At 43.5% G+C, this 17,097-nt stretch overlaps 2 protein-coding genes across 6 annotated transcripts in view; one reads left to right on the top strand and one right to left on the bottom strand.

The window, feature by feature from the left end:
• GPSM3 (G protein signaling modulator 3) overlaps positions 1-6,718 on the bottom strand; it is a 109,945-nt gene extending 103,227 nt beyond the window's left edge. Inside the window, exon 1 of the mRNA XM_056538162.1 lies at positions 5,816-6,718. The gene's annotated coding sequence lies outside the window, so the exon portion shown is untranslated. The remainder of the gene's footprint in view (positions 1-5,815) is intronic.
• Positions 1-16,768, top strand: part of PBX2 (PBX homeobox 2) — a 38,986-nt gene extending 22,218 nt beyond the window's left edge. For 3 of the 5 annotated variants that reach the window (XM_056538151.1, XM_056538155.1, XM_056538154.1), the window contains 7 exons: positions 11,909-12,153; positions 12,261-12,451; positions 12,808-12,943; positions 13,095-13,248; positions 13,828-13,916; positions 14,154-14,237; positions 14,347-16,768. In XM_056538151.1, the coding sequence (XP_056394126.1) occupies positions 11,909-12,153; positions 12,261-12,451; positions 12,808-12,943; positions 13,095-13,248; positions 13,828-13,916; positions 14,154-14,237; positions 14,347-14,439 (992 nt within the window). In that variant the 3' untranslated portion in view covers positions 14,440-16,768. Of the gene's footprint in view, positions 1-7,815; positions 7,904-11,908; positions 12,154-12,260; positions 12,452-12,807; positions 12,944-13,094; positions 13,249-13,827; positions 13,917-14,153; positions 14,238-14,346 lie in introns of those variants that run through there. The other 2 variants (XM_056538152.1, XM_056538153.1) reach the window with 2 other exon arrangements.
• The last annotated feature ends 329 nt before the right edge of the window (positions 16,769-17,097 follow it).

Genomic DNA, 17,097 nt, shown 5'->3' with positions numbered 1-17,097 from the left:
TCCCTGTTCTATTCCAATGGAGTAGCTGAAAAAAAACCTGAATGGTCGTGGGCCTTGAGGATTGGGTTGGGGACCACTACTCTAATGGGTTGTCCTCCGTAGACCGGCGACCTCCAAGCTGTTGCAAAACTACAACTCCTGGCATGCCCGGGCAGCCGTTGGCTGTCCGAGCATGCCAGGAGTTGTAGTTTTGCAACAGCCATTGGTCCACAATTTGGAGATCACTGCCATAGACTATCATTGGTGGATCCCATGACCAGTACATCTTGTCTATGGGCTGCAGTGTTGGTGCTGCATCAGCCAACATATTATTTACTTATGATAATAGTTTCCTCTTTACATGTGAAGAGCAGCTAGTAATAATATAGTAATAGACCTAGAAAAAAGTGCAGGGATTAGGTTGGTGCGGACATTAAGCTTGAATCGTCGCTCTAATGATGCTTTCATACTTCTCTACGCTTCGCTAATCCATCACATGACTGCATAGAAGACCAGGTACCACCAGAGCTTGGCGTACCACCGATGTGATAATTTTAGCAAGTCCTTCTGACCACTCAGAGCCAGTATTCTACCAAACTTGAGCCAGTATTCTACCATCCAGTAGTTGGGTCAGATAGTCGGCCATTTGCATGATTCTCTAAACATAGTTAGCCATTTGGGACAACTTTTTCTTCTCGTGGATGGGCAACTTCCGACGTTTGGAAAAAAATTTATTGTGGATGTTAAGTTTCAGCGCTCGAGTCTTTTGTTCTCAAGGGAGAAGGTAGATTTGGCCAAACTCTATTTTGGTGAGACCAGCAAGCCATCTAAATCAGAGGTCTCCAACCCAGTACTCAAGTCCATTAACAGTCTAGGATTTGGATTTTTCTTTGTTTTCTTCCAATGGAGTAACTGAAATAACCCAAAATGTTGAGGTCCTCAACCCAGTCCTCCAACATTTCGAGTTATTTCAGTGTATACTTAAGTATATGGTAGGATTTTAACAGCAGGTATTGGGGAACAAAAGAAATTGGGCAGTTGGATTACATCTGGCCAATCCTTCCTTCTCGAGAAGATAATTCGGGTGGTGGTTTAACCCCTCGTTGAAAACAAATGTATACTGAGGTGAGCATGGATGTGAATGGGAGACCTTGCAAGGTAGCCGTTCAGCCAAAAGCCCCGTATGACAGAAACGTGGTGTGAATGCACCCTCCCAGATTATTTCGTACAAGCTCTCCAAGTCTAAAATGATGGAATTCCTCTAGTTACCCAGAATCCTCCTAAAGTTGCTCATAGACATTGCAAAAAATCTTTTGGATTCTCTGCATTTTTTGGAAAATGCTGAACAAATCTGATTTGCGCTGAATTGACTGACTACTCTCTTCAAATCACCAAAAATTGGCAAAGTAACAAATTAATTGGTTCACAATGAAGATGTCTGGTCTGCCTTAGGCTCTAAATTCTTAGGCCCCTTTCACACTGTAGTTGCGCCCCCATCAAGAACGGCCGTTAAAGTCTCTTATTTTTATTTTTTTATTTGTGCTTTTAACGGTAATTCCCATGATGGGGCACAACGGGTCCCGACGGCTCCCATTTACTTTTATGGGGTCTCTCAAGCGCCGTTGTTTTTTGATGGGAAAAACGGGAGAAAAAGACTGTGCAAGCTGTATTTTTTTCTCCAGTTATTCTCCCGGCTCCCCTGATGCGTCACACTGCCGTATCATAACGGCAGCGTGAAAGGAGCCTTAGAAAGTATGACCAGTCATGGGAAATTTTTAATACTATAGTGACCAAATAAAAATAAAATAATTGAAGCTGGCATGTTTCGTAGGTCATTGGCATGGATTAGATATGTGGCTGATTACAGTAAGCAGAGCTGATTTCTTTAAAAAAAGAAGAAAAAAAACAGTCCTCAGGTTGTGTGCAATGTTACAACTTCGTTCTATTCGCTTCAATGGAACTGAGCTGCAATACCGCACACAACCTGAGGACAGTTGTGGTGCTGTTTTTGGAAGATATTGTCTCTGTTTTTCTAATTCTGGATAACTTCTTTGACAGTATGCAGCCTGAAGGCTATCTTACTTGGTAAAACATGATGCCATCTAGTGCCACTTTCTAAACCGCAGGAGTAATTAAAAGCATCAGCGTCTCACAGAGAGGCCGGAGGGCTTGGTGAAATGAGCAGACGCATACAATGGGCATTACCTGGCGTGCCAGTCTGTGTTGTGTGTGTGATATCTGCCGGCACAGCTGTGCCCCCGCCGTGTATGTGAGCGCTCCGGATAATATCCGTGTCACACCGCTGCCCAGCCTTCCCATTAATATTGCGGTGTTAAATACATAATTGTGACAGGGTGTGAAGGGGGGGGGGGGGACGCTGTAATTATCTGTTATGAATCGCCTTCCTCTGGGAGAGTAAACAAGGAGGCTCGTTAATCAGGGCTCGTTAAGCGCCGGACAGCCCCCTGCGCACACAAACGCAACCTCAGCGACGTGACCGATCCTCGCCCGGGCCATAGAGCCTGCAGGGGATGTCCGCACCCCCCTTCACCATCACACACCTTGTCCTTACTTATCTAGAGTCTATTCATTATATTTTAGATCATTTCTATACATTTTTGTCAATCTGTATAAATCACAGGATAGAGACGTGTAGTCGCACAAATGTTAAAGGTGGATTCCGATAAATTTATTTGCCTGTATTACAAGGGCTGTAAAGTTGGTGTAGTTCATAATATAGTGTCTGCATCTTGTGTGATCTATGCCCCGATGTTTATTTTTAACAGTGTACAAATGAGTGTCATCTCAGCTTTTCCCAGGTTGCAGTGCAGCCCGAGACAATATATCACTAGACAGGTGTTGAAAGGGAGCATGGCAGTGCTTCAATGGGTGAAATGAAGGGATGGGGGGTATCATTCTCCACATGACAGCAGGGAATTGTCCAAGGTGTGCTTCAATGGGTGGGGTGGCTGATGTGTGGGAGGGAGAAAATTGACCTCACACTTACAAACAAGGAATCCTGGGATTTGTAGTTGGAGGGAGGGAACTCCAACAGGAAATCAGCATTATAGTGGACTCACAACACAGCCATTTAGCACAAAGACAAGCATAGATCCTTCCTAAGCATGTCAATTGCTGACTGGAAAGTAAGTACTAAAATCACCTTGTGGTGGATAACCCCTTTACTGCTGATTAAGACGAACCAATCAACTGATCCCAAGGATTTAGGGGGGCTAAATCTGTCATACATGTGCAGTGTATGTGTTCCCAACAGAACATGCAGGTTTCAAACCCGCACCGTAAGTCAATTTACATACAAATTCTGTGTCCTGTTGCAGATCAGCGTAATACGGAGGCATTGGTATTACAGCTACAAGTCCCAGTGAATCTGCAGCCTAATGGTCTGAACTGAAAAAGGATCCAGACTGGGGTTTGTGGCCATAATATGTACACAAATATGCTTTTCTAGCTCTGTATTTATATTCCTGGATAACCCCTAAAGCATGTTTAGTCTGGTCACCATTGGGCCGATAATGGTGCCTATACACCTTTTACTAAAGTTGCCCAAATCTGCCACCGGTGGCGGGTTTAAGGTGTATGGCGGCCTCTTGAGAAAGATCAGACGACCTAGATTTTTGCTGCCCAACCCGTTTGCTCTTTGAGGGATAAGCTGGTGCCAGAGTAGTCTGGCTGCTGCTTACCCGAACACATAGACAAACGTTCATATGTATCAGGAAGTCCTAAGAGAGAACTGTTTGTCTTGTGTTTTCACCCTATTTTTCTAAAATGTCCTTAGAACAGGAACCAAGAAAAAAAATCTTAAAAACCGCTACCTATCCATAAATGTGCTACCACTCCAATGTCCGCCATTGGGAGTCCTCCAGTAGTAGCGCATACACTGTGCACATGACACCACAGCCTCTTCCTGCATCTATGGCATTTGATTGGCTGCAACCAAAGAACTGGTGGTGCAACGAAATAAGACACATTGTCCATGGATTGGTTACGTTAATAGGTGTGGCAGTAAGCGCCGAGAAAGGGTCCTCTCTAGATTGTTCCTTAGAAATTTCCTTGGTACTTTTCTGCAGTAGGCCAGTATGAGACGCGTTGGTCAATGTTCAGATCTTTTTCTTTAAAAATTTCTAAAAGCGAAATTGAAGATATGTCGCGGTTTCGTTCAGACGCCGACAGTCAGTGTGATCCCACCATAAATCCTGTAGTGTGGAGCTGCTGTTACCTACATCACTGGGCGCCGCTCTCGGAGTGTGACAGCTGCAGTGTGCACTGTGAACCCGGGGGCCGCGCTGCAGCTGTCACACCAGGGTCCGGGGACTCCAGACACCAGAACTGTAATGGTTGGGCTGGGAAATCGTCACCTGAAACTCTGCTTCTGCTGCTCTTTTAAGGCCTTGTTCACACACCGTAAAATCGGCCATTTTTCTTTTCCTGACGTAAATGGGTAAAAAATATGTATGTTTGTTTTTTTATGCTGTGTGAACAAGGTCTACGGGTTCACATAGGGACTGAACTGCTTCAGATTGGTTTTGGATTGTTGCTGATTTAGATTTTGGGCTATGTTTGGGGAGACAGAGGCAACACTGGGCACTTGGTAAAGTTTTGTTCGTTCTATAAAAAAAGGCTTGTGAGCAGAAAGTCGCCTCGGCAATTGTACCGCCCTGCGTCTCCCCCCCCATATGCTTGGGCTGAAGCGTTCGTGGGCCTGAAACTTGGGACTTGCCACTTTAACAGGAAAGTCAAAATCTGCGACAAATCTGCAACATTTCAGTACTGTGTGAACACCCGAATACCATTTCAGAGTTTTTTTTTTTTTTTAACTTAAAGTCCTTTAATCCAGAATCCGATCACAAAACTGCCACATAATCTAAGTTTCAGAGGAAATTCCTTTTGTGCGGCCAAATTCCAATAGTTTGGCGTCTGTGGTAAAGTTGGAATATATAGGTTTGCTGGACTATTGGAAAGCGTGAAAGCTAGATTGGCATAGATGGGGGGCTCTTGTATCCGTAAATTGTTGCGAATGTTAAGGAACATGATGTTCGGCCATTTTCAGCGCTAATGTCACATGACTTATAATAGTATGGCTACATGACCCCAGCATGTGTCTATATATTCCCCCGGCCATGTTTCCTCTCCCTGTCACCAGTTCTTAGCCCGCTTTTTTCCTTTGGCATTTCTTTCCCTATTTCTCCCCATTTTGTAGAGACCATTTTACAATCCCCCCTCCCGGTTGCTATGGCAGCCATGTTTCCTCTGCCGTTGCTGTGGCGGGAGAAAAGGTCGTCGCTAGGTCGTCTCCACAGCGACGGTGGCTGGGAGCCTCTGCTTGTCTGAGAGCGCGGATTGGCTGAGAGGGGGGAAGGGCTGGAAAGACAGGAAACGCTGCATCCATTGAGTGTATGCGTTCAGGGAGAAGTCTACATAGATTAGCACGTTATTCACATGTTATACGTTCTTTTTAGGGGGGTTTCTATTGGTTTTTTTAAGGGTTTTATTGAACCGAATGGTCACAGGGTTACCCGTCGTAAGAAGAGACTATTGGTCTCCAACTTGTGACGCTCTAGCTGTTGTGGTACTACTACTCCCAACATGGCCAGTGGTCTCCAAACTGTGGACCTCCAGGTGTTGCAAAACTACCATTCCCAGCATGCCCGGACAGCAACCTCTTCAGGTTCACAGTTTGGAGACCCCTGGCCTCGACAGTCTTCTGGAAGTTGTAGTTCTACAGGGCAGGTTGAATACCACAGATCTAGGTTCCAGCGATCTGCAACCTCTGTACGCAGGATGTCGTAGCATGCTGGGAGTTGTAGTTTTGAAATACCTGTATGTCCATCGGCTGTCCTGGCATGCTGGAAGTTGTAGTTTTGCAACACCTGGAGGTCCATCAGCTGTCCTGGCATGCTGGGAGTTGTAGTTCTGCAACACCTGGAGGTCCATCAGCTGTCCTGGCATGCTGGGAGTTGTAGTTTTGCAACACCTGGAGGTCCATCAGCTGTCCTGGCATGCTGTGAGTTGCAGTTTTGCAACATATTCAGGTTCCGAGTTTGGAGGCCACTGGCCTTGACAGTCTTCTGGGAGTTGTAGTTCTACAGGGCAGGTTGAAGACCACAGATCTAGGTTCCAGCGATCTGCAACCTCTGTCCGCAGGATGTCGTAGCATGCTGGGAGTTGTAGTTTTGCAGCACCTGGCGGTTCATCGGCTGTCCTGGCATGCTGGGAGTTGTAGTTCTGCAACACCTGGAGGTCCATCAGCTGTCCTGGCATGCTGGGAGTTGTAGTTCTGCAACACCTGGAGGTCCATCAGCTGTCCTGGCATGCTGGGAGTTGTAGTTCTGCAACACCTGCAGGTCCATCAGCTGCCCTGGCATGCTGGGAGTTGTAGTTCTGCAACACCTGGAGGTCCATCAGCTGTCCTGGCATGCTGGGAGTTGTAGTTCTGCAACACCTGGAGGTCCATCAGCTGTCCTGCCATGCTGGGAGTTGTAGTTCTGCAACACCTGGAGGTCCATCAGCTGACCTGACCTGGGAGTTGTAGTTTTGCAACATTTTCAGGTTCCGAGTTTGGAGGCCACTGGCCTTGACAGTCTTCTGGGAGTTGTAGTTATACAGGGCACGTTGCAGACCACAGATCTAGGTTGCAGCATTCTGCAACCTCATCCTGCGGCATGCTGGGGGTCGTAGTCTTGCAAAAGACCATCGGTTGGTCTAGGCCATGCAACGAAAACTGCAACAAGAAATCACATTTTTGTTATTTATGATAAACGTTCATCTTTGTGAAAATATCTACTTGCCATTAGGGCATGTTAGCAGAAACATAAATTAACCGTTTGGCTCGGGGATCAAAGATCGTACGCAAATCTGGGTAAAAAAATCATAATGTCTAAATTTTTGCCTATAAGCAACATCACAATACATGGGTATTTCTAGCAGTGTCGAAACACAGCAGTGTCGAACCATCCTCCAGTTGTCAGGGCATGCTGGGAGTTGTAGTTATTGCAAACGCTGGAGGGATAGAGGTCAGGGGCAGGAAACTGCATGGAAACCGGGACGTGACTTTTTTTTCGCATTTTCGGTCACTTTGGGAAAATATTTATTTGTTGCAACGAGTCGTAGTATGTAAACGCTAAAACGAACATTCATGCTTGGACAAAATAGCCGATTATACACAAATATATATACACAAAAATTGTAGTCGGGACCTAATAATTCCCTATAGAGCAGTGGTCTTCAACCTGCGGACCTCCAAATGTTGCAAAACTACAACTCCCAGCATGCCCGGACAGCCAACGGCTGTCCGGGCATGCTGGGAGTTGTAGTTTTGCAACATCTGGAGGTCCGCAGGTTGGAGACCACTGCTATAGAGGAAAGTCCCGATGGGTATTTCAAGCTGTGCCAAAATTTTTAAGACCCTTTTATTCATTTATAAAAAAAAAAATTAATCGGGACTGCAAATTCCCCCCCCCAAATCGTCATTGCAGGTTTCCAGCAATTTGTGCACTTTTTCTACATGTCACAGCGTTGCCGGAATTTTTTTTACAATGCTAACTTAGGCCGTGGATTCGTGCTGTGTCCTCAGACGGTTTTATTACTTTCTTGGCCCTTCGCACATCCTGGATTCCTGGGTTTGGTGCCAGACACTTAATAAAAACACATAATTAAATCATCAGATTAAGTATTCCATATTAAATCTGTATTATTCCTTCAAAAACAACCAGGAGGCCTCGGCGTGTCGCGGTACCGGAGGAGCTTTTCCTTTTTTTTTTCAGTCGGCGATCTTCTGGAGGATTGTAGTGGCATTTAATCCCCTTTACACTATCCTAAAGACTACGTGGCCATATGTCTGAGACCGTATGGATGATGAAGACAACGTCATCCGTCTTACACGCGCAGCCACCGGGTTGTATGTTGTGTGTGTGTACATGTAGTAACTTGCCTGTTTTTGCTACGCCCCTAAGTATCTCAGATACACCCACAATATGAAATCACTCTAGGAACGCACATAGCATTTGGCATATTTCTGGCTATTGTTGTTTTCTCGTGTTCTTAGAGAAGTCACCCAAGCGTGACACCATCAGACTCCCTCGTTGTCTAACCTCCCTCCGCCTCAAATCCATAGAACACTCATTCCTGCTCATAAGGTGCCCATACACCTTACATTAACGGTAATGAAAACGATGGTTCGGGCGAAATTTAAAAGATGATGGTTTTAGCCAATTGTTGACTGACTGTCAGTCATCGTCTTAAAAGTTTACAGCAGATAGGTGGACAAAAGATATTTAGCCCACGAATGATGTTTCAAGAAACAATGTTCTTGGGACGTTCCCAGAAAGATTGCTCATCGTTCGCCTGGTGTCATTGATCATGTATGGGCAGTTTTGTCCAATTTGGACAGCCAATATAGACTAAAATGTGTGTGTTGACCAATTTGGACAGCCAATGTAGACTAAAATGTGTATGTTGACCAATTTGGACAGCCAATGTAGACTAAAATGTGTATGTTGACCAATTTGGACAGCCAATGTAGACTAAAATGTGTATGTTGACCAATTTGGACAGCCAATGTAGACTAAAATGTGTATGTTGACCAATTTGGACAGCCAATGTAGACTAAAATGTGTATGTTGACCAATTTGGACAGCCAATGTAGACTAAAATGTGTATGTTGACCAATTTGGACAGCCAATGTAGACTAAAATGTGTATGTTGACCAATTTGGACAGCCAATGTAGACTAAAATGTGTATGTTGACCAATTTGGACAGCCAATGTAGACTAAAATGTGTATGTTGACCAATTTGGACAGCCAATGTAGACTAAAATGTGTGTGTTGACCAATTTGGACAGCCAATGTAGACTAAAATGTGTATGTTGACCAATTTGGACAGCCAATGTAGACTAAAATGTGTATGTTGACCAATTTGGAAGCCAATATAGACTAAAATGTGTGTGTTGACCAATTTGGACAGCCAATATAGACTAAAATGTGTATGTTGACCAATTTGGACAGCCAATGTAGACTAAAATGTGTATGTTGACCAATTTGGACAGCCAATGTAGACTAAAATGTGTATGTTGACCAATTTGGACAGCCAATACAGTGGTCCCTCAAGTTACAATATTAATTGGTTCTGGGACGACCATTGTATGTTGAAACCATTGTATGTTGAGACCAGAACTCTATGGAAACCTGGTAATTGGTTCTAAAGGCACCAAAATGTCATCCAGAAATAGGAAAAAGTGAGAATTAAAGAAAAAGAAGTAGATAACTAATAGATAGATAAAGCAAATCCTTACATATAAAAGTAAGAAAGATCTGCTGGGAGCTGTAAATCACTGTCTATGTCAGTGTTTCCCAAGCAGGGAGCCTCCAGCTGTTGCAAAACTACAACTCCCAGCATGCCCGGACAGCCAAAGGCTGTCAGGGCATGCTGGGAGTTGTAGTTTTGCAACAGCTGGGGGCACTCTGCTTGGGAAACACTGATCTATGTAGAGGACAGGAGCTTCTTGGGGGTCCTGTACAGTTCACAGTGTCCTAAAAAATAATGGAGTCGCCCTCACCTGGTGTCCAAAGGAGCAGCTAACCCTGGTACAGGTAAAGTGTACAGAACATGTAATACCTCCCTGTACTGTAGGGGGCGCTACCAGACAGCAGTCAGTGCATACACTTCAGTAATACAGGTAAAGAGTACAGAACATGTAATACCTCCCTGTACTATAGGGGGTGCTACCAGACAGCAGTCAGTGCATACACTTCAGTAATACAGGTAAAGAGTTCAGAACATGTAATACCTCCCTGTACTGTAGGGGGCGCTACCAGACATCAGTCAGTGTATGCACTTCAGTAATACAGGTGTTTTACCAGTGAATGCCCATTCTGATTGGTCGGTTCTTCCAGCCATTGACACGTTTCACAGATCTGGACTGTCTGTACATTGTATGTTGAATCTGGTTTCAACTTACGATGGTCCAGAAAAGACCATTGTATGTTGAAACCATTGTATGTTGAGGCCATTGTAAGTTGAGGGATGACTGTATAGACTAAAATGTGTATGTTGACCAATTTGGACAGCCAATGTAGACTAAAATGTGTATGACTGTTTGCGAAACGATTGTTTGTGAGAAGATTGTTCATTCAATAGACCAGTGTTTCCTAAGCGTGGTACTTAAAGAGGTACTCTGGTGGAATTTTTTTTTTTTTTAATCAAATGGTGCCAGAAAGTTAAAGAGATTTGTAAATGACTTCTATTAAAAAAATCTTTACCCTTCCAGTACTTTTTAGCAGCTGCATGCTACAGAGGACATATTTTTTTCTTTTTGAATTTTTTTTTGTCTTGTCCACAGTTCTCTCTGCTGACACCTGATGCCCATATCAGGAACTGTCCAGAGCAGGAGAAAATCCTCATAGCAAAGCTTTGCTGCTCTGGACAGTTCCTGACACGGGACAGAGGTGTCAGCAGAGAGCACTGTGGACATGACAAAAAAGAAATTAAAAAAGAAGGATTTCCTCTGTAGCATACAGCTGCTTAATGGTACTGGAAGGGTAAAGATTTTTTAATAGAAGTCATTTACAAATCTGTTTAACTTTCTGGCAAAAATAAAAAAAATTCCACCGGAGTACCCCTTTAAGTCCCCCCCAACAGGTCATGTTTTCAGGATTTCCTTAGTCTTTCATGGGTTATTTAATTGTGATGATGCCTGTTGTACTGACCATAATTATATTACCTGTGAAAGACCTGGAAATCTTAAACCATGACCAGTTGGGGGGGACTTGAGGACCGCGATTAGGAAACACAGCGATAGACCATCCGTCTTTAAGATGACCATACACGTTAAGCAGAAAAAAGTTTGATGACTTAACAACTGTGGAAAAAAACCATCATCTAATAAATGATCAAAGACCCTGGGCCAAAGATGAATTATCTTACTGGTAACATTCTGAGAATATTTTTTGTTTGTGGAAGAAATAGATCTTTCTTGGTCTTTCGTGCAACTATCGGCCAATAATTAAAATGTAATATAGGGATATGTCGGCACTTCTGTGGAATTTGCGGTGGAGCACGAGGTAGGGTAAAGCCACAGGTAGAAGAAAGAGGATACCCAGCACTCACCAGTAATGTACGGTGAAGATTTATTATGCCATAGTGTAGTACAAGGACGCGTTTCGGCGTGGGAGCCTTCCTCAGCTGTCTGCCTAAGGCAGACAGCTGAGGAAGGCTCCCACGCCGAAACGCGTCCTTGTACTACACTATGGCATAATAAATCTAGGCAGACAGCTGCGGAAGGCTCCCACGCCGAAACGCGTCCTTGTACTACACTATGGCATAATAAATCTTCACTGTGCATTACTGGTGAGTTGCTGGGTATCCTCTTTCTTCTACCGATAATTTTAAATTTGGCCGACTTCTTTTCAGATAAGTCGGCTAAAATCACCGTTCATTGTTGAATTTTACCTGACGAATTGTTTTGGTAGAAATCGTCCATTTTAATCTACTTTAATCTACCATGTATGGGTACTAAGTAGGTTGATAAACAACGGCCGAGCAACTGATTGTTTGATAAACAATCATTTTGCAAATGCAGCCCTACGTATTTTGGGCCATATTGGGCGTTTCAGTTGTCCAGACTGGCCTTATAGGATCAATGCCAATGGGCGAGGACAACACGAATGAAAGATCTTTTATCCAATAAAAATTTCAAACCCAGCTGACTACTTTGCGCAGATAGATATCGGTCAACTTGAAAAATTGTTCATTGTTATATTTTATTCGATTAAATGATCAATGTGATTGGTTGAAATCTCCTGTTTTTTATTGACTTCAATCTGAGGTGTATGGGCACCTTTAGGCCATTTTTCTGTATCTGCCGATTGACACCCTACCTGTACATAAACCAGTGTTTTTTCTCTTTCATTCTAGGTCTTAGCATCCGAAACAATCAGGAAGAAGAGCCTGTTGACCCTCAGTTGATGCGCTTGGACAATATGTTGCTGGCCGAAGGTGTAGCAGGACCGGAAAAGGGCGGAGGGTCAGCGGCGGCGGCTGCAGCAGCTGCGGCATCTGGTGGAGTTTCTCCAGATAACTCTATAGAACACTCGGATTACAGGAACAAACTCTCCCAAATCAGGCAAATTTACCATGCGGAGTTGGAGAAGTACGAGCAGGTGAGGGGAATGAAGGCTATGAAGTGGTCTCACATGATGGAAGAGCATAGAAGACCTTTTTGAGCTGGTTTTTGAGAAATGTTTTTGTTTTCCCCCTCATCTTTCAGGCATGTAATGAGTTCACCACACACGTCATGAACCTTTTAAGAGAACAGAGTCGAACCCGACCAATTTCCCCAAAAGAGATTGAGAGGATGGTTGGGATTATCCACAGAAAGTTTAGCTCGATCCAAATGCAGCTCAAGCAGTCCACGTGTGAAGCAGTCATGATCCTCCGCTCTCGGTTCTTAGATGCAAGGTAAAAAATTCACACGTTAAAGGGGTACTCCACTGCCCCAGCATCCGGACCGTTTATTTCAGAACACTGGGTGCGGGGGTCGTGACGTCACATCACAGCCCCTCAATGCAAGTCTATGGGAGGGGGCGTGACGTCCGTCACGCCCCATCCCATAGACTTGCATTGAGGGGGAGTAATGTGACATCACGACCCCTGTAGCCCGTACCCAGCATTCGGAATTAAATGTTCCAGTCACTGGGGCAGTAAAGTACCCCTTTAAGATTCTAACTTTATTCTGAAGGACTGTAGGCTGTCTATTTTAGCTGGTGTTCGTGAGAAGTAGGTGATATGAACTGTTTTTTGTTGGGTTTTTTTAGACGAAAAAGGAGGAATTTCAGTAAACAGGCAACAGAGGTCCTCAACGAATACTTCTACTCGCACCTCAGTAACCCCTATCCTAGTGAAGAGGCTAAAGAGGAACTAGCAAAGAAGTGCGGTATCACTGTATCACAGGTAAATATTATCACAGTGCAAAAGTCACATATAGACTTTATTACTAAATGCTGAATAATTGATTTAACAAGGTATTTTTGTACGTAAAAAGTAATGGTGTCCAATGTTGAATACTCAGTTACAGATTATGTATCATGTTTACATTTTACAGGTGTCCAATTGGTTTGGAAATAAAAGAATCAGGTACAAGAAAAACATTGGGAAGTTCCAAGAGGAGGCCAACATCTACGCTGTAAAGACCGCAGTGACTGTAACGCAGGGAGGCCACAGTGGAGCCAATTCTCCAACAACACCAACATCTGCCGGTAGGTTGCCCTTCATGCTTCTGGGCCATTTTGGGGACTATTCAGAAATTGTGTAGTCTAGAGCTTCCACGTATAATAGTCATCTTACACCTGGGTGGATAGTTAACTGAGCCGTAACGTTAGGCTGCAGTCCCATCTAACTACTGTTCTTTGTTCTTTCTCTGCTTTTCCATTCTGTTATTCCCATCCAATCTTTTTTTTTTCTTTCTGCAAATTCTTTCCAATCCATATCCACTTGTATGCCTGAACCTTGAATTCCCTCCCGATTCTCTTTCCACCGCTAATGATCTGGTCCCCAACTGGTACACAACACACGTACCTCAACATTATCGATTGTCTCCGTCCCTACATCTCTCATTGACTCTTCATTCTTCATCTTTATCCTTAACCCAAATGTGTCTCTGATACTTCATCCCAACCTTCCTTTGTCTCCACCTTGGCCTTCTCCTTCTTAAACATTATTGATTCATCCATGATTCCTTGGATCTCCACCTCTTTCCTTCCTTCTTCTCGTCTCTTACTCCACCACTGTGCTCCTCCAATCTTCTATATTTCTCCTCTATCTCGTTCTTCTCTCAGGTTCTGGTGGCTCATTCAACTTGTCTGGATCTAATGACATGTTCATGGCGATGCAGGGCTTAAACGGGGATTCTTACCCCCCCTCACAGGTCAGTGTTAGGTCCCCTTAACTGCTACTATAATTTTTTTTTTTGTGTTTTCATTGCTCTATACATAATCTGCTCAGTATTTTCCATCGTGTCCATTTCCTCTCCTGTTTGTTATCCAGGTGTATTTCCCATCACACTTTTTTTTATTAAATTCTTCCTCACATCTTATTTTACTTTTCTACTTCTTCTTCTTTCACAACTTTCACCCTTAACCTGTGACATATATTTTCTTCCAAGGTGGAGTCCTTGCGTCACACGATGGGTCCTGGTTACAGTGACAGTTTAGCGGCAAATCAAATGTACAGCCCTCGAGAGATTCGGGTAAGATTCTTTATAGGCTTCAAGACTGTGTAAAGACTCCTATTTTTTTTAGGACAGTATAATATGTATTCTTAACTTCTATATTTACAACTAGTTTTTTTGTTTTTAGGCCAATGGAGGGTGGCAAGAGGCAGTCACCCCCTCCTCTGTCACTTCCCCAACAGAAGGACCAGGCAGTGTACACTCCGACACCTCTAACTGAGCACTCTCCTCCTCTCTATGCTTCTCCCCTATCACCCCTTCAACAAACGAAGGTCTGACCATGAACTGAACTCTGTAACTTGGGTCTAAGCGGGACAGAGAGTGTGGGACCTCTCTAACAGTCCCCTCCTACTTTCACTAAGCTTCCTCTCACCACTTTGTTGAAATGGGCATCGATTCCACAGACGTGATCCAGTAAAGAGCTGGCTGGCCAACCCCATGAGGACATAATGTTGGAAATCGAGTGCTAAAGCAGGAAATATACTCTTCATGAAAAGGTACTACGGTCTTGGAATATACCGGAAAAGGTGTTGGCTCATCCCTTTGACTGTTTTAATATCAATGAGGATAGTCAAGAAGACTAAGAACCATCACACTTATCCAAAAATGAAGTGGACATTGAAATGTTATCCTGCTTAGAAGGTATCCACCACTTTACACTGTTTGGTGGAACAATATGAATGTATTATATAACTATATCTTCATGGGCTGGAAGAAAAAAATAAATAAATAAAAAATTTGGTAGGTGGTGGGGACATCCAGCCCGTGTAAAGAGGAGGTGGAAGAGGGTAGTGGCTAGTAATGGACATCAAAGAAAAAGGAAAAATGGATTATAAGGGGAAAAACACAGGTTACAAAACGTGGCAAACCTAAGAGACAAAGGCGAGGGAAGGAGATGGTGCGGAGAAGCAAAACGAGGAGGAGCAAGACGAATACAGGCATCACAAATAATACAAAAAAAACAGAAAATACTAAAGAGCTACAAAGAGGAGGGAAAGCAAAAAGTAAACAAGACTATGATTCTCCTCACTCCTTCCCTCCAGAATCTACCCAGAATCCTTTGAGGCTCAGCCAATCAAAGAACAGCGTTATTACCTCATAGCGGCTCACATAACCAATAGAGAAGACTTTTTTCTTTTCTTTTTTTTTTCTGAGTTTTCTTTTTGTTCACGCGTTCGCAAGTTTGACTACCTCCAAAGGGAAAAAAATAAAATTATATATATCTCTCACGTCTGCACGGGGGGAGGGGGTTGGCAGTGAGGTGTGCGAGAATCTTGTCTCCCTCTTATCCCCTTCACTCTTTTTTTTTTTTTTTCTATTCTTTGGGGTGCTGGGTTATGAAAATGGATGGTTTTAGAATTTTTTTTCAGGGGGAGGGATGTCTTATATTTTCATATTGCTTTTGGAGAAAATGTTACAGAACTGGAGAGGGGGTGGGGTATATGTGTGTTGGTGTACATATATATATATTATACTACATTCATGGGTATGAATAGATGTGTGAATAAATGCTCTGGAATGAATGCGCACTTGTATAAATACTGGCAGGCTGACTACTGCTACTTGACCTGATAAAGTTTAGAATGCTGGAGAACATTTATGGAAACTATTGCGTTGGACAGACGTGCTGTGACCTGTGAAATGATGGCACTTTTTTTGGGCACCACTTTTCATAACGCCCCTTTGGTGGCTCACAGATACCTTGTTAATTCAGACATCAGCATATTATCCTTCTCAGGGAGATATACAGTATTTTGTTACTGGCCACAGACATCAGAGAGCGATCTTTTACCATTAACATGTCATGGTAAACGGGCATGTTAAAAGTATGTTGTGCGGTAGACCGCATCAAGATACCCCGGGAGGGGGAAATTGCATTGGACAAATTAAAATCCCCTCCTGACACTAGAATCCCATGAAAATGAATGGTCTTCACCAAGTAGCTCATGTCTGTGGAGATGTGACTATGGGCAGATACAGTGATTAGTCTAATGTAGCTATAACTCGTACACCTGTAGACACCAATGCCCTAAACAGGCAAGTATATCACATTTTCCAATAATGTTTAGGTTTGGTGCAGATTGTCGTTCTTAAACATCTGCTGGTCCATACAGATGGCATTCCACATATTTTCTTCTTGTTACTCAAGATCCATTTAACTTGATGTCGGAATATTGAATTGTAGTTGTTGAACACACTTCTCACATGGGGCCAACTGTGGGATAAGAATCACACTTTTTTGTAACAGTGCCTCATAACCTATACGATTCTTTTTTCTTTATAATTTCCATTAAAGAACCTGAGAACAAAGAGAATGGATATAGCCATTGAAGAAGTATAGACAGAACTTGACCTCAAGTGGACAATATGCAGTTGGGTTGAACCAAGATGGCCATGGGTCCAAATAGTGCGTGTGGACATTTCGGTGACCATACATGGTCTAGAGGAAATTTGGTCATCAATTTTCCAAGGGCCAAGTAATACGTTTTCCCAGAGTGCCTGAAGGACACCGTTTCCATCACCATTCAGTGGCTTCCATTCTCTCACAGGGGACCAGCCTTAGACAATCTGATGCCATTTGGATGTTAACCAGACTGAGGAATCGCGTCACAGTTTTGCATAGTTCTATACTGGACTAGTATCGCCCATATCCACCGTATGTATGCAGCGGTAGCATTAGGTCAGGACAGGGTATGACGTAGGCCTTTCCAAAAATGTTCACTCCAACAAATTCTGCTCTTACAATTGATAAATTGTATCTAGCACCCCCATGCAATGAAGGTTTCCATTTTTGTTGCCTCTAAAGGTGCATTCACACTACGTTTTTTCAAAACAGTTCCCGTATCAGGTTTTTGATGAAAAACGGATTCCTCAAAAC

This window comes from Hyla sarda, chromosome 9, assembly GCF_029499605.1.
Source record: "Hyla sarda isolate aHylSar1 chromosome 9, aHylSar1.hap1, whole genome shotgun sequence".
In the NCBI taxonomy this organism is placed as follows: Eukaryota; Metazoa; Chordata; class Amphibia; order Anura; family Hylidae; genus Hyla; species Hyla sarda.
The sequence above is the reverse complement of the archived record's forward strand: the minus strand, read 5'-3'. Positions and strand labels throughout refer to the sequence as shown.